The 26,145-nt window shown below is 39.9% G+C and overlaps 1 protein-coding gene across 5 annotated transcripts in view; it reads right to left on the reverse strand.

Moving 5' to 3' along the window:
- Positions 1 to 26,145, reverse strand: part of KCNAB2 (potassium voltage-gated channel subfamily A regulatory beta subunit 2) — a 261,952-nt gene that overhangs the window by 25,733 nt on the left and 210,074 nt on the right. For all 5 annotated transcript variants that reach the window (XM_044282161.1, XM_044282157.1, XM_044282160.1 and 2 more), the window contains 6 exons: positions 25,204 to 25,248; positions 25,082 to 25,125; positions 19,976 to 20,062; positions 7,255 to 7,340; positions 4,089 to 4,209; positions 2,707 to 2,801 (listed from right to left, as the gene is read on the reverse strand). In XM_044282161.1, coding sequence (XP_044138096.1) covers positions 2,707 to 2,801; positions 4,089 to 4,209; positions 7,255 to 7,340; positions 19,976 to 20,062; positions 25,082 to 25,125; positions 25,204 to 25,248 — 478 coding nt within the window. The remainder of the gene's footprint in view (positions 1 to 2,706; positions 2,802 to 4,088; positions 4,210 to 7,254; positions 7,341 to 19,975; positions 20,063 to 25,081; positions 25,126 to 25,203; positions 25,249 to 26,145) is intronic.

Below are 26,145 nucleotides of genomic sequence, written 5' to 3' on the forward strand. Positions count from 1 at the left end.
GCTTTTTAGGGGCCCGAAAGTGTGAGAAGAAGTCTGGGATCCAAATGTCTAAAAATGCCCTCCTAAAAGGAATTTGGTCCCCTTTGCGCATCAAGGCTGCAAAAAAGTGTCACACATCTGGTATCGCCGTACTCAGGAGAAGTGGGGGAATGTGTTTTGGGGTGTCATTTTACATATACCCATGCTGGGTGAGAAAAATATCTTGGTCAAATGCCAACTTTGTATAAAAAAAATAGGAAAAGTTGTCTTTTGCCAAGATATTTCTCTCACCCAGCATGGTTATATGTAAAATGGCACCCCAAAACACATTCCCCAACTTCTCCTGAGTACGGCGATACCAGATGTGTGACACTTTTTTGCAGCCAAGGTGGGCAAAGGGGCACATATTCCAAAGTGCACCTTTCGGATTTCACCGGCCATTTTTTACAGATTTTGATTGCAAGGTACTTCTTACACATTTGGGCCCCTAAATTGCCAGGGCAGTATAACTATGCCACAAGTGACCCCATTTTGGAAAGAAGACACCCCAAGGTATTCCGTGAGGGGCACGGCGAGTTCCTAGAATTTTTTATTTTTTGTCACAAGTTAGCGGAAAATTATGATTTTTCTTTTTTTTTCTTTTTTCCTTACAAAGTCTCATATTCCACTAACTTGCGACAAAAAAAAAAAAATTCTAGGAACTCGCCATGCCCCTCACAGAATACCTTGGGGTGTCTTCTTTCCAAAATGGGGTCACTTGTGGCGTAGTTATACTGCCCTGGCAATTTAGGGGCCCAAATGTGTGAGAAGAACTTTGCAATCAAAATGTGTAAAAAATGACCGGTGAAATCCAAAAGGTGCACTTTGGAATATGTGCCCCTTTGCCCACCTTGGCAGCAAAAAAGTGTCACACATCTGGTATCGCCGTACTCAGGAGAAGTTGGGGAATGTGTTTTGGGGTGTCATTTTACATATACCCATGCTGGGTGAGAAAAATATCTTGGTCAAATGCCAACTTTGTATAAAAAAATGGGAAAAGTTGTCTTTTGCCAAGATATTTCTCTCATCCAGCATGGGTATATGTAAAATGACACCCCAAAACACATTCCCCAACTTCTCCTGAGTACGGCGATACCAGATGTGTTACACTTTTTTGCTGCCAAGGTGGGCAAAGGGGCACATATTCCAAAGTGCACCTTTCAGATTTTGCAGGCCATTTTTTACAGATTTTGATTGCAAAGTACTTCTCACACATTTGGGCCCCTAAATTGCCAGGGCAGTATAACTACGCCACAAGTGACCCCATTTTGGAAAGAAGACACCCCAAGGTATTCCGTGAGGGGCATGGCGAGTTCCTAGAATTTTTTATTTTTTGTCGCAAGTTAGTGGAATATGAGACTTTGTAAGGAAAAAAGAGAAAAAAAAAAAAAATCATCATTTTCCGCTAACTTGTGACAAAAGATAAAAAATTCTAGGAACTCGCCATGCCCCTCACGGAATACCTTGGGGTGTCTTCTTTCCAAAATGGGGTCACTTGTGGCGTAGTTATACTGCCCTGGCAATTATTTTTTGTCGCAAGTTAGTGGAATATGAGACTTTGTAAGAAAAAAATAAAATAAAAAAATCATCATCATTTTCCGCTAACTTGTGACAAAAAATAAAAAGTTCTATGAACTCACTATGCCCATCAGCGAATACCTTAGGGTGTCTACTTTCCGAAATGGGGTCATTTGTGGGGGTTTTCTACTGTTTGGGCATTGTAGAACCTCAGGAATCATGACAGGTGCTCAGAAAGTCAGAGCTGTTTTCAAAAAGCGGAAATTCACATTTTTGTACCACAGTTTGTAAATGCTATAACTTTTACCCAAACCATTTTTTTTTTGCCCAAACATTTTTTTTTTATCAAAGACATGTAGAACAATAAATTTGATGAAAAATTTATATATGGATGTCGTTTTTTTTGCAAAATTTTACAGCTGAAAGTGAAAAATGTCATTTTTTTGCAAAAAAATCGTTACATTTTGATTAATAACAAAAAAAGTAAAAATGTCAGCAGCAATAAAATACCACCAAATGAAAGCTCCATTAGTGAGAAGAAAAGGAGGTAAAATTCATTTGGGTGGTAAGTTGCATGACCGAGCGATAAACGGTGAAAGGAGTGTAGTGCCGAAGTGTAAAAAGTGCTCTGGTCATGAAGGGGGTTTCACCTAGCGGGGCTGAAGTGGTTAAAGAAGAGGTTGTCCAGTTAACGGCTTGTTCACATCACTGCTAGTTATTTCCATTCTCCTCTATTATAGGAGCAGACCAAAAAATACAATTGAGTAACACATGCAGGACTTTTTGTGTCTGCCGTTTCCGTTTTTGGTTTAATCTGCGAAAGAGGACCTGAATGGAGCCTCAGACGAGGATGTGAACAAGCTATTAGACAACTTGTTTAAAAAAAGCTATGAATTAAGCATCATTTTCCTTACAATGTAAGCTTGAGGCAAGGGGGTACAGCTTGGGGTAGGCCCAGAGTTGCACTTACCCCAGGTGGTGGGTTGTTAGCAGTATTTAGTTGAATAATTATTATATCTGTTTTTGGTAAACCACAGCCTAAAAAATAAGAGCCATTGTGGAAATCTCATGGAGCTGTTCACTTAGATCTCTCTGACCGCCCTTGAAGCATATGTTTTAAGCACAAAACTAGTTGGGGACTAAAAATTATCCAGGATTTTCCATACTGACCTTCAGTGATGCTCTAGAATACGGTGGTATTCCACCATCATATTTTCCCGATACTATTCCACAAGCAAGCGGTGACCATGTCATAGCTCCCACACCTGGAAAGGTAGGCAAGAAAAATCCAAATGATGAACTAAAATAGATCTTAATGAAATTCAATGTGAAACAGAGGACCACTTTATGCATTGCTTTAAGAAGGTGCAGATGTGGAAGCCGCACCTGGGCACCTCTACCAGTATTATAAATGGTACACGCAGTAGGTGAGAGCCTGTTATTGATTTTGAATTGATTTAAGTTATAACTCCGGCCCTTTAATAATGTTTTTATACGTGCCCATGAGGCATATTTATTACAAACCAGAATCTCAATCTTGGGTTGGGTTCACATACATCAATTGTGTCTGGACAGTTGTTTTATACCAGTCGGACAAAACTGAGGATATTTATGTGCACCAGAGTCTGTGCTGATGCACTGGATGCCAGAACTGATCCCACAGATAACCATGCAATCAGTCCTGGCAATCAGTTTCCCATCAGCACTTCTGTACCACGCCAAAGGGAAACTAGAAAAAATGACTGGCTATATGGAAAACCAGCCAAAGGGTATTTTCACACATGCGTCTAAGAAATCTGCAGTCTGTTCCAGCAGAGAACAGCCTGCCAGAGCTCTCTGAATCCGGCATAGCTGGATAGTGCCGTATGCCTGCCAGACCCCACTGACTATAATGATCCCTGGCATATATGCCGAGATTCGGCGGGACAAAAAACGTTGTGTACAGCAATTTTTGTCTGGCCGAATCACAGTTGATAGGCCTTGGAGCGGTGGGATCCCTGCAGCATCTCATTATAGTCAATAGGGTCCGGGGGACACGTGGCACTAACCCGTTATGCCAGATGCAGAGAACTCCGGCAGGCTGGTCTCTGCCAGAACAGCCTGCTGGATTTCTTTGATGCATGTGTGAAATTAGCCTAAGCATTCCATGCATCCCTTTTCTATTTTATGATATTAGAAGGATGCTTAACGTGTCACTGAACTTTGAAAAAAACGTTTGATACCTCATAACGACATATTAAAGATTATGACTGACGAAGTCTGAGTGTTGAGGCCACCACTGATTGTTAGAACTAGGTAAGAGAAGTGCTCACATAGCGCATCGTTGCTGCAGGAGACGGGCTCAATAGAAAGTCTATGGGTCGTCTCGATTCCATCTCCTGCAACCAGAAGAGTGTGTGCTATTTGAGCGCCTTTCTCTACTTGTTTGAGCAATCAGTGGAGTTCTCAGCACTCGGCCCCCACTGATCAAAACCTTTGAGATATCACTATGACACATCAAAAGTTTTATCTAAGTTCAGTGACACTAACTAATTGTAGAGGTAGACACTTACCAATTTTATGAAACAGTTCTGGGAGTTGAACTTCAACCTTTTCTCTTTGAAACATGTGATATTCAGCTTGCTCGCAGATCGGAGGAATCAAATTGAATTGTCGCGCTACTGAGTAAGCTTCCTACAAGAGACAAGTGTGCATGTGTAGCCACAGAAAGTGTACAAAAATGTAAATCAAAGTAGCCACAGAAAGTGTATAAAAACAAAAATAATTTGGGGAATGTGCATATGTATGCAGGTAGCAATATAATAGTAAACTCTTAGTAAAGGTAGAGTGCAGTTCTAAGATATCCTCTTACGACTTTCTCCTAGTAATTATGAGGTTAAAATATTTTAAAAACCCACTTACCTGTGCAATATGGATGGAAGATTTGCACAGATAACAATGGGAAAACTCACTGCACAGTAAACATGCACATGGCTAGAAAACGATCTGAATGCAGTAATATACTCTGTGCATATTGCATTTCCCTGCTTTGTGGGATTGATAAATGCTCGTTCAACTCCAAAAATAATTAAGCGGTAATACCTCGGTGAGCGCCCAGCTGTAATCAGATCCTGTCCACACAACTTACCATCAAAAGGAGCTTTCTCTATATTTTTTGCGGTTGCCACTAATATGAGCATTTTATTTTTAGCCAAAAGCCCATCTTCATTCTAATGTTTCCCGAGCAGCACAGGCCCACATTTAGAAGATATACAGATATACCGTAATCACCCCCTTTTATTTTTAAGCCCCATGATTTATTGTATATAAAAATAGTGAATTTATTTGGGCAGCTGCAGACATGAATCCCAACAATCCTGCCTTGGTTAACCAGAGCTGCTTTTTCTATAAGGGCATGTGCACGCTGTGGATATCAGCTCATATTCTGCAGGAATTACAAATACCTACAAAAAAACATGAATCACAAATTAACAAAAATATGAAAATCTTTACTGGTGAATAACTCAATAAAAAGTACAATACATAAAATAAGCATGAGAAGCAGAAAAAGACATAATCTCTGGTGGCACACTCCACCAGGGGAACCAGAGATGCCTTTTCTGCTTCTCATCCTTATTTTATGCATTTTTCTTTTTAATGAATTGTTCACCAATAAAGCTTTTCATATTTTTGGTATTTTATGGCTTATATTTTTTGTAATTACTATGTGGATTACCATGGTACCAGACAATATATGAATTTTGGATATATTAAGTAAAGTACGTGTACCATTACCACTTGGTTCTTTCTTGATATTCTGCAGGAAAACTGGGTGTATCACAAAACACCATTGTCCTCAATAGAAATCCGCACTGCCTTTCTCAAACCATGTCAAGTAAAGACAGATTGGAAATCATGGTAAAAGTCCACACATGAATTGGCCCCAAGCTAATCTGAGCTAACCTGCTGTTGGATCTGGGACATTCAAACTACAAATCCATGGCAGAAATCGGACAGTCCCCCTCAGATTTCATGCAAAATACACCTCAGATCTTTCAGCTGTGTATACATATACTAAAAACTCTTGGTTCTGACAGACGCTATAGGTCCTTTGTGATAAATATAAATATATTGTATGTAGTCAAATGTTAATCTATCATAATTTTCTGTAATTTAATTGGATAAAATAATTATTCTTTGTATTGTAGGAAGAATCATTTTGCCTATGACCTGATAAAAAGGTCTCCGATTCAAGAGGAAAAGAAAAAAAATCTGAATACTCATTAGGGGGAATTTATCATTTCCCCAAGCCCGCTGTCTGGTGTAAACAAATTGCAAATGTTGTGTTTGCAACTTTTCAAACATCACTGTGCCTAATTTTAGGAGCATGTGGCATTTTTACGCCACCCTAACAACCTTTCTAAGAATATACAGTATATCTTCTTTTACACCAGTTTTCTGGCATACAAGACTGAAATCTATACCAGCTCCGAGCTTGCAAAGATTTCACTTTAGGCACCCGGACTGCTGGGCACGTCATCTCGCAGTGGAAGGCATATCATAGACTGGAGTAAAACGCTGGTCTATGATAGATCCCTCCCATTGTATCATGGTGAAATAACAAGTACACAAAATAATGCACATGGGTCCATGTAAACTCTACAGTAAAAAAAAGTGCAGCAAAAAGGGCTGCTTTAAAAGTTCAGTAACCAAGAGGCCCATTTGTGTGTTCTCCAAAGTGATGAAAAATTTGAGCTTGGTGGTTGGCAGGAGAGTGCCTCTAGACTAAAGGCCTAATGCCAGGTGCACTGTTTTACACAGGAGACTCAATGGTCCTCATCTATTTTGATAATACCAATCAATGAAAATCTAAAGCAAATTGACATTCTAGGAAATTTGCCAAGACTATTGGGAGGGCGCATTTTTGGTACTGCATGATTCTAAGCAGAAAGCAAGACCTGTTAGAAAATAAACATTTTGACAAGTTTTTATGGAGGAAATTTTAAGACCTACACAGAGCACTGACCTCAATACCACAATGGGTTAGGACATCAGTCAGTGCTCAACCCCACTATTTTTTGTGGATGAATTCAGTGTGGGACTAAGGCATCCAGGGCCTGTCAACTAAAATGATCCAGGGCCTGTCAACTAAAATGTGAATATCCACAAATGCTGTTCTTATTGCCCACACAGATCTATGTTGAACCTCATGGGCCATGTTGTAGATAGCCCATCTTTAAGATAGATCATCAATATCAGAACAGAGGGGTTTTAACTTTCAGCACCCCCACCAATCAACTGATGGAGGAGAATGCAGAATAGGTACAAGCACAGTGACCCCTATAAATAGCTGATATTTGGGGTTTCAAGAGTCAGACTGCAACTAATCTGATATTGATCGCCTGTTCTGAGGATAGGCCTACAATATTCTGAAGCCAGAACACCCCATTTATGATACCCAAATAAATACTAGATTTTTGTTGATGTCTTTTATCTAAAGTGTATTGTGAGCCCCACTATCAGAAGGTACGGTAATAAATTTAGCCAGTTTTAGATTTACATGACCTATTCTACTGTTTCATCACCTCAGATCTACCTGGCAATTGCAGAGCCATGCTACAGCCAAGCTCTTGCAAACCCTGCTCATGTTACGAGTGCTTGGGCACGCCTGCTACAAAGAGCCATCAATATATATTTTGAAAGAAAATGATAAAATGTAAAAAAATATATATATATTACCATTATTTCCATAGAGCTCCATCGGGATGTCCCCCAATACATTGCCATTCCTTGGTTAATCACATGGGTCATAGCTCGGACTGTCTCTGTGGGGAAAATAACGGAAGGTAGAAGGGAGAAGTAAAGTCTCCATCAAGGCTTAAAAAGACAACTCATACCATGCAGGAAGCTAAATCTACAACACCAGAAAGGGAAAGAATGCTGCAAGGACATCTTGCAAGCAGTGTAAATCATTCATGTCCATTTGATAATTCATTTGCGGTAAATGCAGGTCACAAAAAGTTTTGTTTTGTCGACTTTTTCCCAGATTTAAGATTAAAATATTAAAGAGAAACACAAAAACTTTTTCAAGAAAGCCAAAAAGATAAATTAATCTCTGTACTACAAAGAATACATAGCTGTTGTATGCAAAAGGTCTAAGCTACGTCCTCTATTTCAGAGTTTCTTCATCTGTTGAGATAGAACCACATCTGACAACTAGATTGTTGAGACTGTTGCACTAAGTTCCTAAAAGAATATTATATGGATACTTGGAATTCAAAGGTAAAAGTAGAGGGAGGCTCAAATGTCTAGCAAAGAAAAAAAGGCTTTCTGTAGCTGATTACATCATGTGATGCACAAAAATATAGCACTTCAGTACATTTCATGTCCAGGAACAGCTCAGCGAGCTCACGGGATGAGTATCGTAACTTGATATTTAGACCAACCTGCCAAAGTCTAGCTGGCAATAGACATTACAGGGGACATTTATCAAACTGGTGTAAAGTAGAACTGGCTTAGTTGCCCATAGCAACCAATCAGATTCTACCTTTTATTTTCCAAAGGAGCCGTGGAATCTGATTGGTTGCTATGTGCAACAAAGCAAGTTCTACTTTACACCAGTTTTTACATTTAATTCCAATTACCGATATTTGAGGTTATAGAAGATGTCGAAAGAGGGAAAATGAAAATGGAACAAAATAGAGAAGTAGAGATCTATAAAAATATTAATACACTATTAATATACTAAAATAACTGTAAATAAAAAAGTTAAAGTTTTATGATTAACCTATAATTTTTGTAGATTATTAATTTAGCACGTGATATGTTATTGTTATGTATAAGGGGAGACACCAAATGCTCCCAATATAAGTGCCAGAAGAAAAAAACCAAAACATTTTGAGCCTGTCTTTAAGGGCTCATAACACTTAATAAAGTAAAATGGACATTATGTATTAAATACTGTTGTGAATTTGTAGACCAAGAAACTGTTGCCCAAAATTTTAAAAAAGTTGCCCAAAATCTTGAAATTGAATTCTCTCAAATCTGTTGAATAATGTGAAGCAACCTAAGAAAAGTACTAGACTTCTTAATTGCATCAGTCAAGAAACTGATAAAAACAGAACCTTCTCCTGGTTGCCACACTGAACCAGCAATCATTTTTATAAGGACTCTCATTTTGAAAAAGGTTATTTGGATGGGTGTATTGTTCCCGAGTCCATATTCCACTAAACATAGAACCATGCACTTGAAACTGGACTTACAGCACCACATACAACTGGAATATGGACTCTTTAGTATAATCCTCCCATCTAAAAGCCACATAAAACATGAACAAGTGTTAAAAGTTTTATGATGGAAGACCCATAGTTCTACAGTAGAATATTCTAAAAGAATATCTATAGATCTGTACAGCATAGACCACAAGAAACCTTATTCTGTTCATCATGGAAAATAAACGTCCAGAAGTTAAATGGTGTTTGTCTCCAAACAAAATCCAAAATTTGACAAAATGTTTAATTGTTTAAGTTTTTGGAACCTTGTAGTAATAATATTATTGTCCCATCCCTTCAGGTTTTGTTAGCAGTTGTGGAATGCATCTCAGGCTGATGATTGATGGTATGATGCTGACATGGATAAAAGATGTTATTATCTCTGAAATTTAGATTTGTGAGACCCCAAACTGACAGGGCACAGTAGAGTTCTCCAGGTCTAGTTTTAGGCAACTGGATTTTTAACACATTCAGTCAGGTGTGAACCCTATCCAACCTGTTCATAAATATTTTTAGGGCACACTAAAGTAGCTAATAATGATGCAGTAAAGATATTGTGCTGTCATTTATAAAAGGGCTTAAAGGGGTTGTTCAACTTCATAAATGTTTTTAAAATCCCCATCCAGTGGGACCGGACAAAGGAAGTATATTTACCAGCTCCCGGATGCTCGATATCAGATCTGTTGGTCCCCAAATGTAAACTTCCAGTACATGAACCTCTGCAGCCACTGACAGGATGCAGTGGTGACATATCCGCAAGTGCCAGGTGACCCAGCAGTCGTGTGCTGCTTGGGGACACGTCACTGCTTACAGTCAGCCATTGGCTATTGTCCGACCCACACAGGTGGAACCTTGCATCGGATAGCCTGTAAGTATGTCTACCTTGACAGGTCCCGCTGACTGAGTGGGGGCTATTTAGATAACTATATAAAGCTGGACAATCTCTTTAGGGCTTTGTTCACTAGTTGTGGCCAAAGACTTGGTTCAAGTATTTCAGTTCTTCCATGTGTTGCAATAAAAAGGTATGTGACTAAAAGATGTGTTCGGGGTAGATAATATTGTTTAATGATGCTTTGCTCAAGTTCAACAATCCCCCCCTGCTGCTGCAGTCCCTGCTGGTTTCCACTTCCTGCCAGTAAGGGATCACTCCGTGATTCACCGGCCTTAGCAGTGACCCCTCTCAGCCATGGATTGGCTGCATGGGCCTTTCCTGACATTTACAGCATGTCAAGCCAGGACAGAAAGTGGAGAACAGGAGGGAATGCAGCAGTGGTTGACTGGTGGAAGCTAAATAAGTATCTTAAGTACCATTTCATTGTCTTAACTATCCTTATGTGATGGGATAAGGCTTAAAGGGACTTTGTTTGTGATTTTAATGGTGGTCTATGCTCAGGCTAGGTCATCAGTATCTGAACGGCACGTGTCCAACACCCCGCACCAATGCAGATCAGCTCTTTCAGAGTACCTTTGAAACTACAAAGCTCCAACCACTGGAAAGTGAATGGGAACAGTGCTACAGTCACCAGCTTCGTCCGCTACATGGTGGATGGAGCTGTATATCTGACACAGCTCATTAGCAATGGTGTGGATCCCAGCCAAATGTCCTGAGGAAAGCCTATCAATATTAAAATCCCGGAAAACTCAGTTAAAAAAAGAAACAAAAATTAAGTGAGAATTTAGAACCACTAAATATGCCTAAATGTAACTCAATTTCATTAACTACAGAACACATAAAACCATACCAACTAGGCAAATTTGGTAGTAGGATTAAAATATCAGGAAAAAAAAGACCCCCAAAAGTATTCACAAGTTAAAGGAGGCTTCCGAAGATTTAAACTGTATAATCTCTGGGGGTCCAACAAGTCGGACCCTCACTGATAATGAGAAAGGGGTCCTGTGCCCCTCTTTATGAATGGAGGAGGTGTCAAGCATGCACACTGCCACCTCATCTCTAGGAGACTGCTGAAATACTCCGTTATCTAAATCAGTCTCAGAGTTCAAGGGTGTGCACGACCACTGCTCCATTCATAAAGTGGGATACAGGAACCCAGTTCTCATTATCCGTGGGATTTCTGGTGATTGGACCCCTACTTGTCAGACACTAATCCCCTATCTTGTGGGTAAGTGATAAGTTTATAACCCCCCTAAAAATCATGTTAAAGCTGGAAAAACCCTGCCTAAAATGTCTTTTTTTTCTTGCAGATTTTGAAGTCAAGTCTAATAAATCTAGTTGGCGCACAATTTAGATGCTGTAAGTGCATTTTAACCCTTTAGTGACATAGGTAAAGAACTTAAAAGGGTTGTCCCACAAAATATATTTAATAAAAATGTACTGTACCATTAAAGGGATTGTCTCACTTCAGTAAGTTGCATTTATCATGTAGAGAAAGTTACTACAAGGCACTTATTAATGTACTGTTATCCATACTGCTTCCTTTGCTGGCTGGATTCATTTTTCTATCACATTATGCGTTGCTCGTTTCCATGGTTGCAGACCACCCTGCAATCCAGCAGTGGTGGTCGTGCTTGCACAATATAGGAAAAAGCACTAACCTATGTGCGCTCCCATGGTCCCGGCCACCAGAGAGGCTGACGCTTTTTCCTATAGTGTGCAAGCATGACCACCACTGCTGGATTGCTTGCACACATGGTCTGTAACCATGGAAACGAGCAGTGTATAATGTGATGGAAAAAGAAGCAATATGGCTAATCACAATACATTAGTAAGTGCCTTGTATTAACTTCCTCTATATGATAAATGCCAGTTACTGAAGTGAGACAACCTCCAAGTTATTCAATAAAATGTATCTGTATAGCGCCACCTGCTGTTTGTTCTTTTCCTTGTTTCTTTGTTCACTTTGCTGAGGTGGTCGCACATGCTCAGTTCCATCCTTCAACTGCCACCAGCCATAGCTTCTGTTAGAAGCTGTAACAGAGACAGGAAGAGAGCTGCAGCAGAAAGGACGTACCCTCAGAAAGGACACACACCTGGAGCTACCAGCCTGAAGGAATGAATGGGGAGAGTTAGGGATCCAAGTGAGGTGCAGAGCTGGATAAAGTATTTTATGATCTGCAATACCAAGCTCAGCCACTATGCAATGGACTGCAGGGGGGCAGCAGTGCTCTTCAAACAGCTGATTGGCAGGGGTTTCGGGAGTCGCACCCTCATAGATCACATACTGATGACCTATCTTGAGGACAGGTCATCATTATAAAATATGCGAACAAAACATTTAATCATAGGATAACCCTTTTAAGGACCAGTAACATTTTTTGTCTCTGTGCTCCAGCGGTTGTAACTTTTTAAATTTTTTCTTTTGTATGAAGCCTTGAATTTTGCAGGATGAGTTGTAGTTTTCATAGGAACCATTTTGGGGTACATATAATACTGTAAGGAGGAAGGAGATAGAAAACTGCAATTTTTTTTAGATTTACTTTTACAGTGTTTACTGTGTAGTATAAATATGAAAACTATTCTGTGGGTCAATGCAATTGTAGTTTTTACATTTATGTTCTACTACTTGCATAGTAAAAAAGCTTTTTTTTTCAGAAAATTGTTTTTTGTGTCACCGAATTCCAAGACCCTTAAAAAAAAAAATGCTGTTGCCTTGTTTTTTGAGAGACCATTTGTAGTTTTTATTATACTATTTTTGATTGCTTTTTTATTCAGATTTTAGTAGGCGAGATTAATAGAAATTAATTCTGCTATTGCCTATTTCTTTAAAAGGATTGTCTCTAGCATATGCCACCAAGTCAGATAGGTGCAGGTTCTAGAGGAGGGACTTATGCACCTATCTCCAGAACGGGACCCCCAAAGTAAGAGGAGAGCAGCCGCGCATGTGCAGCTGCCTTCCTTTCATTTCTATGGGACTGCCAAAAGTAGACGAGCTATGGCTCAGCTATCTACGGCAGTCCCATAGAGGTGTACAGAGCGGTGGCTATGCTTGCGTGGTCCACTCCCCATTCATTTCTATGGGTCTTTTGAAAATGGCCAACTGCGCTCGCTCAGCTATTTTCGAAACTCCCACAGAAGTGAATGAAAAGAATGCCACGCGTATGCAGTGCGCTCTTCTTCACTTTCAGGAGCCCCTTCTCAGAGGTGGGACCCGCACCTATCTGACTTTGATGACATATCCTAATGATATGCCATCAAAGTCTGAGATGACACAACCCCTTTAACTGTGTTCACTGTGACTAACAAATATTATATTCATTTTATAGTATGGGCCGTTACAGATGTGATTTTTTTTTTTTTAATAATAAAACATTGTATATGGAAGAAAAGTTCATTTTTTTTATATTAAACAACTTAGGTGCCACAGTCAACACTGACCTCTGCATCTGATGGATTAACCAGCTAATTAGATATGGGGGGGGGGGGGGGGACCGTTCACAGACTGAAGTGAATGCTGCAAGTACAGTACATGCAGATCTCTCACTTCAACCTCCTCATATTCAAGCTATATCGCACTAATGCAGATTCTTGGCTTTCAAACAAGACCTGCAACTCTATTCTAGCCTAAGAGACCTCAAAAGCAGCCCACCCTCCTTGCTCGGGCTGATCAGTGTGGGGAGGGGGTAAATGATCACTATTCACTAACTTTCTACATAAATAAGGTGAATATAAGAAACTCTGTAATCTTATCAGAGACAAATGGCTAATAATGAATCAGCTCTGTTACTCCCCTGCTCTGAAGCAGAATTCTCCAAGATGGAGAGGCGCACTGTCACTCACTAAAGGATCACATTATATGCTGCCCATAGAAGTCTGTGGAGAGGGGAAGGGGGAGGAGAAGTGAGCTGGCAGTCTGTTGAGTATATTAATTTATGGGAGGAAAAGGGCTGGTAGAAAAATAGTCATTTTTCTCTAATAAGATATATGATGAAGTTTTATATATTGACCTGGGGTTGTCCCATTAATACAATGTATCCCCTATCAATAGAATAGGGGATAAATATCCGATTGGCAAGGGTCCAATCGCTGGGGCCCACAACGATTACTAGAACAGGGGTCCATTCTCTGCTGTTTTGAGTGTAGTGGTGGCCATTCAGTTTTATGGGGCTGACAGAGATAGACAGCGCTTGTACTCAGCTATCTCCGGTAGACCTATAGAGTTGGATGCTGCTCTATTCAAACAGGGAGCAAGGGCCCCCACAGATCACAGAAACGGTCGGATCCCTGATGATCTGTCACAGAATAGGGGAAAAGTTCTCTTAACAGAACAACCCCTTTATTGGTGTCTTTATCAAATGTATCAAATACACAGAATATTAACTTAGAACATCAGACAGACAACTGAATTTTTGGACTCCATGTATTAGCTTAGATCAGTGATCCCCAACCTGTGGCTTTCCAGTTGAAGCATGCTGGGAGTTGTAGCTTTGTAACAGCTAGAGAGCCACAGGTTAACAGACGAACGACGCAAAGTTGAGGTTTACATCATGACTTTTAAGGTGATTCATTTTCCATAAAAAAAAACTTTGGTTACATTAAGGTGACATAGATACCCTGACAAGTGTTTGTGACACGCAAAAATGTAAGATCATGTGTTGTCACAAAAGGCGTTATGGATGCATGAGGACACGCTGTCTACAGGGCAAAAGAGTCCCCTCTCTACAGTGCTTGCAAGGCATACTGCACAGTGCAATTGTGACTTAAGTGTTTCTAAAAGTAGAGATTAAAAAAAAATTCTGACTAAAATTGATTAAATCATTATTTCTTTGCACTTTTTTTCCCAACTTTTTGGGTTATAAATTCAGAATGTAAATTATGAATGACCAATTCCCTAATTAAAAAAAGAAAAACACATGAAATTCAAATTCCACATCTGTTAATTTGACACTGTCTAAAATTTGCATCTCAACAAAGGTGAGATTTTAGAAACACTTTAGGGGGACAATGCTTTAACTTTCACCAGCATGCAAACTTCCATTTTCTTAGAACATAGGCCCATGCCAAGAGAAGCAAATCCTCCACTCAAAGCATGAGATATGACCATGCTCTGTCTCAAATCATCTAGTCAACGAGCATCTTGGTACGTAGAAAGAAAGACCTGTAAAGGTGCACTGATGCATAATAGAGCATTACATTACTGGGTATCAAAAAGATCAATCACACAAGCAAAACCAACAGATACTACAACTGGGCAAAGGAACACATGTAAAAAGGAAATTGTTCATTTCTGTTGGTACTATTTAGAAACGTAAATACATAAATTGTTTTCCAGAAGTATTTTTTTTTACCTTTATGTAAACTTTACAAAAATTTCTGATTTTTTAAAATTGCCCAACTGTAGAACTGATTTCTTCTTCAAGTAAAGATTTAAATACTTCTTTCTTGAAGGTCAAGCAGCATCATTGAGTATGTTCCTCACATTACAGAAGTTCTGGCAACGGTAATGTGCTCCAGAATTGGTAAAATAAAAAAAATCACCCAAAACTTAGAACCAATGATGCAGAAAAACAGCTATAAATGAGACACCAATCAGAATATACCATGCAAAAAGAAATAAAAAAAAATCCCATTAACAAGAGCAATGATATGGTACACAAATCAGGGCAAAACAGGGTAAGGGACAATCATTAAAGGGATCAGAAAAAAAAAAAAAAAAAGATTGGGTTTTACTTGCAAGATGTTCTTTAAGGGTATTTTGTATGCATTTTATGGATTTTTTTTCCATTGGGGATTAGGGAGGAAACACTTGTATGGTAAAGATAAAAATAAATTATTATCTGTCCCATAAAATGCCTTTTGGACACAGAATTTAATATGGAGATTGTGGGTACTGTGTACCTTCTATGATGAATGTTCTCGACTTGGAAGAACTAAATGGGTCTCCTGGCAATGAAAGAAAGATTTAAAAAGACCAGAGTTTACAGCTGAAAGTTTATGACATTCTTTGACAAAAGGGCACAGGACTTAAAAATTATTATCCGATGGAGGCAAAAACTGTTCTGTTCTGTCCCGTGACTGTAACACTTAAAAAAAAAATATAATAAATCTATATAATTTTTTAAAATTCCTGTGGGAAATTATTTAAAATGATAGCCTTTGAATGCCCTTCTCTTTTTAGCTGCACTGTATTTCCTGTTTTAGGACAAATTACTTGTTTCAGAAATATTTGAAAATGGGTGAAATGTTAGTATAAAACAACATAACAACAAGCCAACAAAAGTTTAATACAATCAAAAGTTTGATCCACTTGCAACATTAAATGCTCTCCAAACATATGTGGTACTGAATGCAACAGCTAAAAAATATATGAATACTAGTTTATTCCAACTAAATAAATTTACATATTTCAACTAATTAAAAAAGAATATCAGTAACATAAATTTTAAACAGCAACTAATAACTCAACGTTTTGAGAGTCATAAATTAAAGTGGCATTTCAGGATTACAATACAGATAGGCAGGGCAGTCACCAGGAATAGCAGGGCCCACACAGGCAAACTGTAAGCCCCCCTTCCCACATTCATAGCCATAATTTTTTTTTTGTGTCAGGCCATTCTGCCAAACACATAATTTCAACTTTTATTTACCATAAATAATGTGTTCACTGTTTATGAGTCACTATGATTACATAGATACCAAATACTGTTTGGTGATATTTAAAGGGGTTCTATAATGCCGCCCCCCCCATATGCCTGGCCCCCCTCACAGAAGTTGTACGTACCTCCCTCCCCAGCATCTGCATTGCTTCCTCTGTGAGGGGCCTGGGTATATGGGAGCGGGGGAGGGGGGGCTATTGTAGAACTTGGATAACCCCTTTAACTAATAGTAAGTATGCTCCAAAAACATATTTATTGTAATAGTTCTTGGCCCTTTATTTATTTTTTTTACTTTTTTTGTAACATTAAAGGGGTTGTCCCACTTCAGCAAATGGCATCATGTACACAAAGTTAAAGGGGTTCTGCACTTTCATTTAACTGATGATCTATCCTCTAGATAGATCATCAGCTTCTGATCGGCCGGGGTCCGACACCCAGGACCTCTGCCGATCAGCTGTTTGAGAAGGCAGCGGCGCTCCAGCAGCGCCACGGCCTTCTCACTGTTTATCGCCGGGCCACTGACGTCACGATTAGTATCAACTAGCGTGGGCGCGGCTAAGCTCCATTCAAGTGAACAGAGCTTAGCCCCGCCCACGCTAGTTGATACTAGTCGTGACGTCAGTGGGCCGGTGGCCCGGCGGTAAATAGTGAGAAGGCCGCGGCGCTGCTGGAGCGCCGCTGCCTTCTCAAACAGCTGATTGGCAGAGGTCCCGGGTGTTGGACCCCCGCCGATCAGAAGCTGATGATCTATCCTGAGGATAGATCATCAGTTAAAAGAAAGTGCAGAACCCCTTTAATACAAGGCACTTACTAATGTATTGCGATTGTCCATGTTGGATTGCAGGATGGTTGTAACTCCTTGATACGAGCAGTGTATAATGTGATGGAAAAATGAATCCAGCCAACAAAGGAAGAAATATGGACAATAACTATACATTAGTAAGTGGTTTGTATTCACTTTATCTACATGACAAATGCCATTTGCTGAGACAACCCCTTTAACTTTGCAGAAAAACGCTACTTTTACATCCCAGCTTTAATTTTACCATAAATGAAAAACGTCGGAAAGTAAAAGTTACATTTTTGTGCCTAAATATGTTATTTTTTTTACTAAATATGTTATTTTTAAAGGAAACCTGTCATCACTTTCTAAACCTATTTATCCACTCACTTTTCTAAAAATACTTTTTAATACATTAATAATGATATTAAAATCAATTCTGAACAAACTATCAGTTCAGAGAAAAACCTAAAATAAATGTTCCCGCCATATTTGTAAATGAACCTTAGACGAGTCCTGTCTCCTCCATGCTTCAGAGAGGAGTCCAGCGTTCTCTGACTCTCGGAGCTTAGCCAGACCCACTGTGAAGGATCCCAAGACAGCCCCGCATCCTCAGAATCTCCTCCTTGCTCCCAACGTCACAAAGCTAGAGCGCTGTAATCACACGATGTGCGAGCTAGCGAATGCGCAGTTCGTTTCTTGAGGCTGATGCCAGCACAGGGAAGAAACACTATGCCGACACTGCGCATGCGCTAGCTCGCTTTGTGACGTCGGGGAGAAAGGCGGAGATTCGAAGGTTGCGGTGCGGTGCTGGGCTCCTTCACAGTGGGTGTGGCTCGGCTCCGGAAACATTAGTAACAGCTCCTTGGGCTTCTTACTTGCCTCATTTACATATATATATATATATATATATATAAAATCCTTTTTTTTACACAATAAAAGTACAGAGAGCTATGGGGACTGGATATTGCGGATGTGCTAGCGGCGAACTAGCAGCCCATGTCCTCAGCTCTATACCCAATAAACGGATCCGCAAAAAATACGGATGACATCCGTGTGCATTCCGTATTTTGCGGAACGGAACAGCTGGCCCCCAATAGAACAGTACTATGCTTGTCCGTAATGCGGAGAATAATAGGACATGTTCTATTTTTTTGCGGAACGGAAATACGGACATACGGAAACGGAATGCACCCCGAGTAACTTCTGTTATTTTGCGGACCCACTGAAATGAATGTTTTCGCATCTGATCCGCAAAAAAAAAAAAAAAAAAAACGGAACGGAAAATAAAAAGAAAATATGTTTGTGTGCTCTGTTATAAGGACAGGATTTTCTGTGCTTATAATGCTACTAAATAGTAATACTGTTTTCTTCACAGGAATAATGTTAAATAGTATACTATTTGGTAGCTTTTTAGGCCCAGAAAATCCTCTCTATATAAGAGTGCAGTTGTATAGTGTAGTGGTAAACCTGCTGCCTGCCATACCAAAGGTCTAGGATTCAATTGCCGGCAGACACCTGTAAGATAATTTCTTTAGTAAAAGTTATGGCAGAAAAATTTAACTTCTACTTTTCTACGGTAAAAGAAAACCGGGAAAGTGAAAGTTACAGTTTTCTTCAAAGTTATTGTTACAAAAGAAAACAAAAAGCTCAAAACCATTACGATAAATGCTTTTTTGTACTTACTGTTAAATATCATAAAACAGCATTTGGTATCCCTGTAATCATAATAACCCGTAAAATATAGTGAACACATTATTTTTAGTGATCGGTAAACAGCATAAATTATAAATAAACCATTTTTTTCTTAATTTTTGTAATATTTTTTTAATAATAGGCTTATGAATAAAACAAAAACAGCAGTTATATAATGTAGATATAATGACCTGGGGTTCAATATGTTAATTTCTTTAATACATTTCTATGTGGTAGGAGAGGGCCCCTCACCCAAACCCTTATGAAGGGCCACACAGCTTCTATAGTATTCACTGCACTGAAGTGAATACTAATGAGACTAAAGGTGTCACAGACCCGAAGTGGCTGGCCACCCACCAACTGGGGTCCATGACTGCAGTGCCACCAATACTGCCCTGAAGGCGGCCTGGCTGATAGGATAAGTCATCACCAGCATCAGACTGATCGGGGTCAGACTCCTGGCATTAATACAAAAGAAAAGAGTGTTTTGCTTCCCCTAGGTTGTTTCCCAGACACAGCTCTGTACCTTTGACGAGCCATTTACTTGAGCTGTAGTAAGCTGAAATATCAGGCACAGCAACTACCAAGTACGGATCTGCAAAGAAGGGGACGCAGAACTCCAGCTATGACCCCTGTACTCAGCTGATCTGCGGCATGCTGGGAGTCGGAAACCCAAGGATAGTATACTGAAAGCCTATCCTAAGAATAGGCCGTCAATATTGTAATTCTAATAAAACACCATTAGCAAACGTACAAAGCATTAAATAATATAAAAAGGTCTCAAATGTATTAACATTTGTACCAGAATTAAGGTTGGCACTGACATTTCAGCTTCAGGATGAACATAGCAAACTACTTTATATACACTGACAACGCTTTAGTGTAAAAGCAATGCGTTAGGATTTTTATTGCCCAAAACAAATCGCACCGCCAACCGACTAGAGGATAGATAATATAGAATAAACCTGCATTTATATATTTTAAAATCATATAATACCTATTATTAATACCACATATCATACTACAAATTCAATGAAACAATAAAATAAAATAAAAACTCACCCTTCAAATAACTAAAGAATATATTATTGAACCAGATACAGAAGATATATATATATTTATTTATTAGGTACAGAATGGTTAATTGACCTCAGAAGCTTACCTTCCATCGGTGTGTTGGGATCTGGTCGGTTAGCGAATACGACATCCACATATTCTAGCTGAAGTCTATCTAAAGAAGCCTTTAAACCTGAATATTAAAATAGAAAAAACAAAAATGACACATTCCATAACTGACACCTCTCCAAACAAAGTGTTACCTACTAAAGTTGTGTCGATATGAACCTGTGTGTTTATTCTTCACATATTCTCCTTTATCATCAATGTTGGGCCTCATGCACACAACTGCATTTTTCACCCATGTGCCATATGTTTTGTGACTAGCACACTGACCCGTTCATTTTTATGGGGCCAGGCTCATCCGTGTTTTTTTGTGGATCTTTGTAGCCGTCGGCAAATTATAGAACATATCCCATTCTGATCTGTATTGTGGATGCGAATAGCCCTTCTATTATTGGGAGTGAGAAAAATGCTAAATGTACACGGAAAGTATCCGTACTTTGTGGGCGAAAATACGGATGCGCCTGTGTGAGTGAGGCCTTATCCTGCTATTTCACTATTGACATTCTGATTATTACCAACTAAGGCGGTGTTCACATCATGACATTTGTTCTGTGATATTACAAGAGCAGAAAAACGAAAACAGAAGTGCTGGATCTGTGGTGGGGGCCCCTAACGAAGCATCCGGGACAGATGTGAACACAGCCTTAAGGGGGTTGTGCAGGCAGTATATGTGCAGGCTGTATTCTGATGACCTCAGAATAGGTTATCAATATCTGGGGTCCGCCAACTGGCACTCCTGCCGATCAGCTGTGTGAAGAAGACATGACGCTCTAGGCGAGCTCTACTGCCTCTTCAGTACACTGCGAAGTGTAATTCTAATTGCTCGCTCCATTACACTGCACTTCTGAGACAACGGGCAGTGTAACGAAGAGGAAGTAGTGTTTGCATGGAGCACAGCTTCCTCTTCAAACAGCTGATGGGTAGGGGTATTGGACCCCCGCTGATCAGATAGGTCATCAATCTAAACAGCCTGCCCCTTCCCTTTAACACTACGATTAAAGTTTTATTTTTTTCACATACTGCACAAGTTTCTTTAGCTTATTTTTTCTTTCAATTTTGAACTTCTTTCTAACAATCTCTCTGAAATAAAACTTTCTGCCAAATACAAACAGGATATAAGATTAGGAAAGATAGGATCTGCTCCCCCTTTCCCCAAGCATCACTCCTGTGTCTGGCATTCCAGTAAACTGCACAGTTTTGCAATACCGTACGATAGTACAATAGTGGAGCTTTTTCTGGAAGAAAACAAGAAAATGTGGATTTCTTTTTCTAACCTCATATATCCAAAATAAAGGGGATTTTACAGCATGGAGAAAACTTGGTGCCAGCGGGCTCAGAGTGGCTTAAACACATAAAAGCACCAATACTCGCCTCACTGATCCCTCACCGCTGCCATTCCTAAATTGCCCGGGTCCCCGCTGCCCTGTATTTCCTGCTCCCATCTTGACATACAGGAATGCCAGCTCCGACAATCACGGGGGTCAGCACTGCAGCCCATAACTGAACAAGGCACGAGCAGAAATTTGAGAGCAGTGGGAACCTGGGCAGTGTTGGAATGGCAGCGGCGAGAAATCGGCGAGTTGAGAATGGGTTCTTTTATGCCATCTTTAATGTCTTTTATGCCAGGAGAATCTACTGTCAGCCATTCATTTTCCCTACAGCGCCACTGCAGGAGAAATACTGTACTACAGTGCAGCTATTCAGATGAATGACCACCCATGTAATAAAAGGTGGACCCAGGGTCCTGCAGAATGAGCATCCCTTGTACAGAGCGGATCCCTGTTGTGGATCACAGAGGGGGTCCTGAGATGGGTAACCCACCTCTGCGACACCCCACAGGGCATATGGATAGGGGTTGTCTACATGAGACAACCCCCTTTAATAAAATACTATGAAAGAGCTGAAAATACACATTGTAATATAACACGCAGAGGTCTTTTAGCTGCTGCTTTAAAAAAAAAAAAAAAAAAGTTTATAGTTTAGACATTTACCTACTGTTACACCCTGGCTGAACGTGATGTGCTACCCTTTGTGGAGGCCATCATAATTATATGGCAAATTGACCATCAGTGGCCTGTGTATAAGGAAGAATGATTTTCTATTCGGCTGTATATGGAATAGAGGAACCTGTGGCCCCTGGTATGTTGAACAGAAATATTTTAAAAGTGGCTAAAAAAAATCCTTGGGAAGGAACTAAATTAATGAAACAAACCGACCTACAGTGCCTGGCTGGCACAATACAGTTTGTTTTTTTTGTTATATACTGTATACTAAATGCTATTACTATCCTATTTATCAACAGCTTTATGCCATTTTTATTGTTCAGAACAATCCGCAATTATTGTCCCCTTTCAAAAGTAGGGGAAAAAGTTGGTGAGGTTCGGCGAAGGCTGGCATTTTACTTCCAAGAACATATGAAATAAGACTCGTATGAATATGAAGTCTTAATAATCCTGTCCCAATGTATTCAAAAATAAACTTTGTATATGTGTAGAAGGTCCCTTTACATGAGCTGACTTAACCAGCAATTATGGCGACTTGTTTGTTCCTGATAATTGCCTGCTCGTCAGATGTGGTATGAGCTGTATTCATACGGTATGCAGCAATCAGCTCCTCTGCAATCGCTTGTACCCATACAGATTCAATGTTTCTGGGCGGAAGACTCCAGTTTACAAAGCATGATGTGCTGCCCTGAAAAGGTGATTTAGGTGTCCGCATCACTGATCATCAGGTGATCGACAGCACCTTTACACAGGGCGATTATTGTGAATGAAGGTCGCTATAAATGCTCCTTTCCAATAGTTCTCCTGATCATCAGCCTTTGTATAGGGACCTTAAGGATGGGCAGACCCTTAAGATTTGGATCAGCCACAATAGAGAAAATTAATTGTCTGTCAGATTGTTAAAACACTTGATAAGAAAAAAATAAAAAAAAACACCCACAATGGACCATAATCACTAGAAGGTTTTAGTGTAAACTGAGCAAAATAAATGTGACACAAGAATTCATGAATTTCCTTGACACTTCTTGAATTAAGTGATCGCAAAAGCAACTGAGGTCTCCACCAGGAAGATGTATTTTAGGTGTGCACCTTTTGGTGCAAATCACTCCAAAAGCACCCTCCACTGGAGTAAAGTACGCTAGCCATAGGAAATACAGTTAGGTCCATATATTTGGATACTGACATTTTTTTTTAACCTGTTTACTAAAACATATTCAAGTTATAGTTATATAACAGACTTTCAGCTTTCATTTGAGGGTATCCACATTAAAATTGGATGAAAGGTTTAGGAGTTTCAGCTCCTTTACATGTGGCACCAAACGTAATTGGACAATTGACTCAAAAGCTGTTTCATGGGCAGGTGTGGGCAATTCCTTCATTATTTCATGAAGCACATAAAAGGCTGAGATTTTGCTGAGAAGTAAACATGAGGTAAAAAGAGCTCTCCATGCAGGTGAAACAAGACACCCTTCATCTGCGAAAACAGAAAAAACCCATCCCAGAAATTGCTACACTATTAGGAGTGGCAAAATCTACAGTTTGGTACATCCTGAGAAAGAAAGAAAGCACTGGTGACCTCAACAATGCAAAAAGACCTGGACGCCGTCGCCCACAGAAGACAACAGTGGTGGATGATGGCAAAATAATTACCATGGTGAAGAGAAACCCCTTCACAACAGCCAACCAAGTGAACAACACTCTCCAGGATATAGGTGAATCAATATCCAAATCTACCATAAAGAGAAGACTGCATGAAAGTAAATACAGAGGGTTCACTGCACGGTGTAAGCCACTCATAAGCCTCAAGAATAAGAAGGCTAGATTGGACTTTGCTAAAAAAAAAAAAAAACATCTTAAAAAACAGCACACTTCTGATGGAACATTCTTTGGACAGATGAAGCCAACCGCAACCTCTACCAGAATGATGGAAAGAAAAAAGTATGGTGAAGGCCTGGTACAGCTCATGATCCAAAGCATACCACATCATCTGTAACAACATGGCGGAGGGAGTGTTGATGGCTTGGGCATGCCTGGCTGCCAGTGGCACTGGGTCCTAGTGTTTATTGATGATGTGACACAGGACACAAGCAGCCGGATGAATTCTGGGTTTTTAGAGACATACTGTATGCTCAAATCCATGAAGAACCAGAGAGGCCGGATTTGACGATCAGGCCTATTTACTCCCAAAATTAATTAGCTATTATTATTATTATGCTCAAATCCAGCCAAATGTAGCCAAACTGATTGGTCGGCGTTTCATAATACAGATGGACAATGATCCAAAACATAAAGCCAAAGGAACCCACGAGTTTATTAAAGCAAAGAAGTGGAATGTTCTTGAATGCCCGAGTCACTCACCTGATCCGAACCCAATAGAGCAGGGATGGCCAACCCGAGGCTCTCCAGCTGTTGTAAAACTACAACTCCCAGCATACCCACACTGCTTACAGCTATCAGCCTACAGCAGGGCATGGTGGGAGTTGTAGTTTTACAACAGCTGGAGAGCCACAGGTTGGCCATCCCTGCAATAGAGCATTTCACTTGCTAAAGACTAAACTTCATACAGAAAGGCCCACAAACAAACCACAACTGAAAACCGCTGCAGTAAAGGCCTGGCAGAGCATTAAAAAGGAGGAAACACAGCGTCTGGTGATGTTCACGAGTTCAAGACTTCAGGCAGTCATTGCCAACAAAGGGTTTTCTACCAAGTATTAGAAATTAACATTTTATTTACAATTATTAAATTTGTCCAATTACTTTTGAGCCACTGAAATGAGGGGGTTGAGTTTAAAAAAATGCTTCTGAAATGTTTTGTTCAAAATCCATTGTGGTAATGTACAGAACAAAAATTAGAAAAAGGTTGTCTCTGTCCAAATATATATGGACCCAACTGTATGTGATCAAGCAAGTGACAGGAAAATCCAACACCGAGGTTTTTAGCATAGAGAATGTAGGAGTAAAATGTTAATGATCACTCACTATGTGTAGGGGCGGCTTTAGTTCATGTACAAATCCGTATATCACAACCTATCATCATAGTAACAAGCTATGAGAATGTCACCAAACAGGACTGTAGATTGTACCTTCAATTATATGTTTTCTGGATAAACCTCTTTCCGTTTCTGCCCTACAATATAAAGACAGCTGTTATCTGCACAGCTCATTTATGTATGCAGCTAAAAAGATTCTATGCAGAATTACTTACTTTCCTCCCCAGAAGATTTTGGTTGTAATGACCAAACTGGACCGTCTGAATGGGAAGAACAAAATTATAAATATTATTTCTGCTATAATCTACAACTTTATAAACAGCTGGATATTTTATACATATGCCTAAGGCCTGTTTCACACTGCCGGTTTTGAGATCCGGCAGAGAGACTCATAACTGGGCCAAAATGGATCAGTTTTTTCCCCATTCATTGTCCATGGGGACAAAACTGATCAGGACGCATCCGTTCCGTTTTGTCCGGACACAAAACCTCTGCAAGCTGCTTGTATCAAATGGCACCGGAAAACCAAAATGCAAGTGTGAAATGGGCCTAAATAAGAATCAGTATCAAACTATATAAAAGATAGAAGCACTTTTTTTTTTTTTTAACCTAGTTTGACAATTTCATACTATCACGTAAAATAATATGCTCAACTCTACTCAATTTACAAGGGCTATCTGGGCTATAGATATTGATGACCTATCCTCAGGACACGTCACCAATATGAGATTGCTGGAGTCAGACTCCTGGCTCCCCCTGGAGTCTGTAATGACACTGCTTCAAGGGTCCGCAATGTCATTACAGCTTCATCTCACATTCACATGAATGGGAAGAACAGCTGTAATTACACCGCACTGCCGCTACATAGAGGACAGCATGCTGGTCAACAATGAAGAAGATGCAGCCATCACACAAGCGCTGCAACACCTTCAAACAGCTGATCAGCTGGGGTGCCGGCAGTCGAACGCCTGCTGATCTGATATTGATAACCTGTCCTTGAGGATAGGTCACCAATATCTCTAGCCCTTTAAAATGGGTTTCCAATCCATAAAAATCGGTTCCCGGAGGCCCACAATCTAACCTTCAGACAGATGCCAAGAAAATGCCAAAGGGCATAACTGCAGGAACCTAATGCTGGCCTCCATGGTGATATCACA

This window comes from Bufo gargarizans, chromosome 2 (genome assembly GCF_014858855.1).
Source record: "Bufo gargarizans isolate SCDJY-AF-19 chromosome 2, ASM1485885v1, whole genome shotgun sequence".
NCBI classification, from domain to species: domain Eukaryota; kingdom Metazoa; phylum Chordata; class Amphibia; order Anura; family Bufonidae; genus Bufo; species Bufo gargarizans.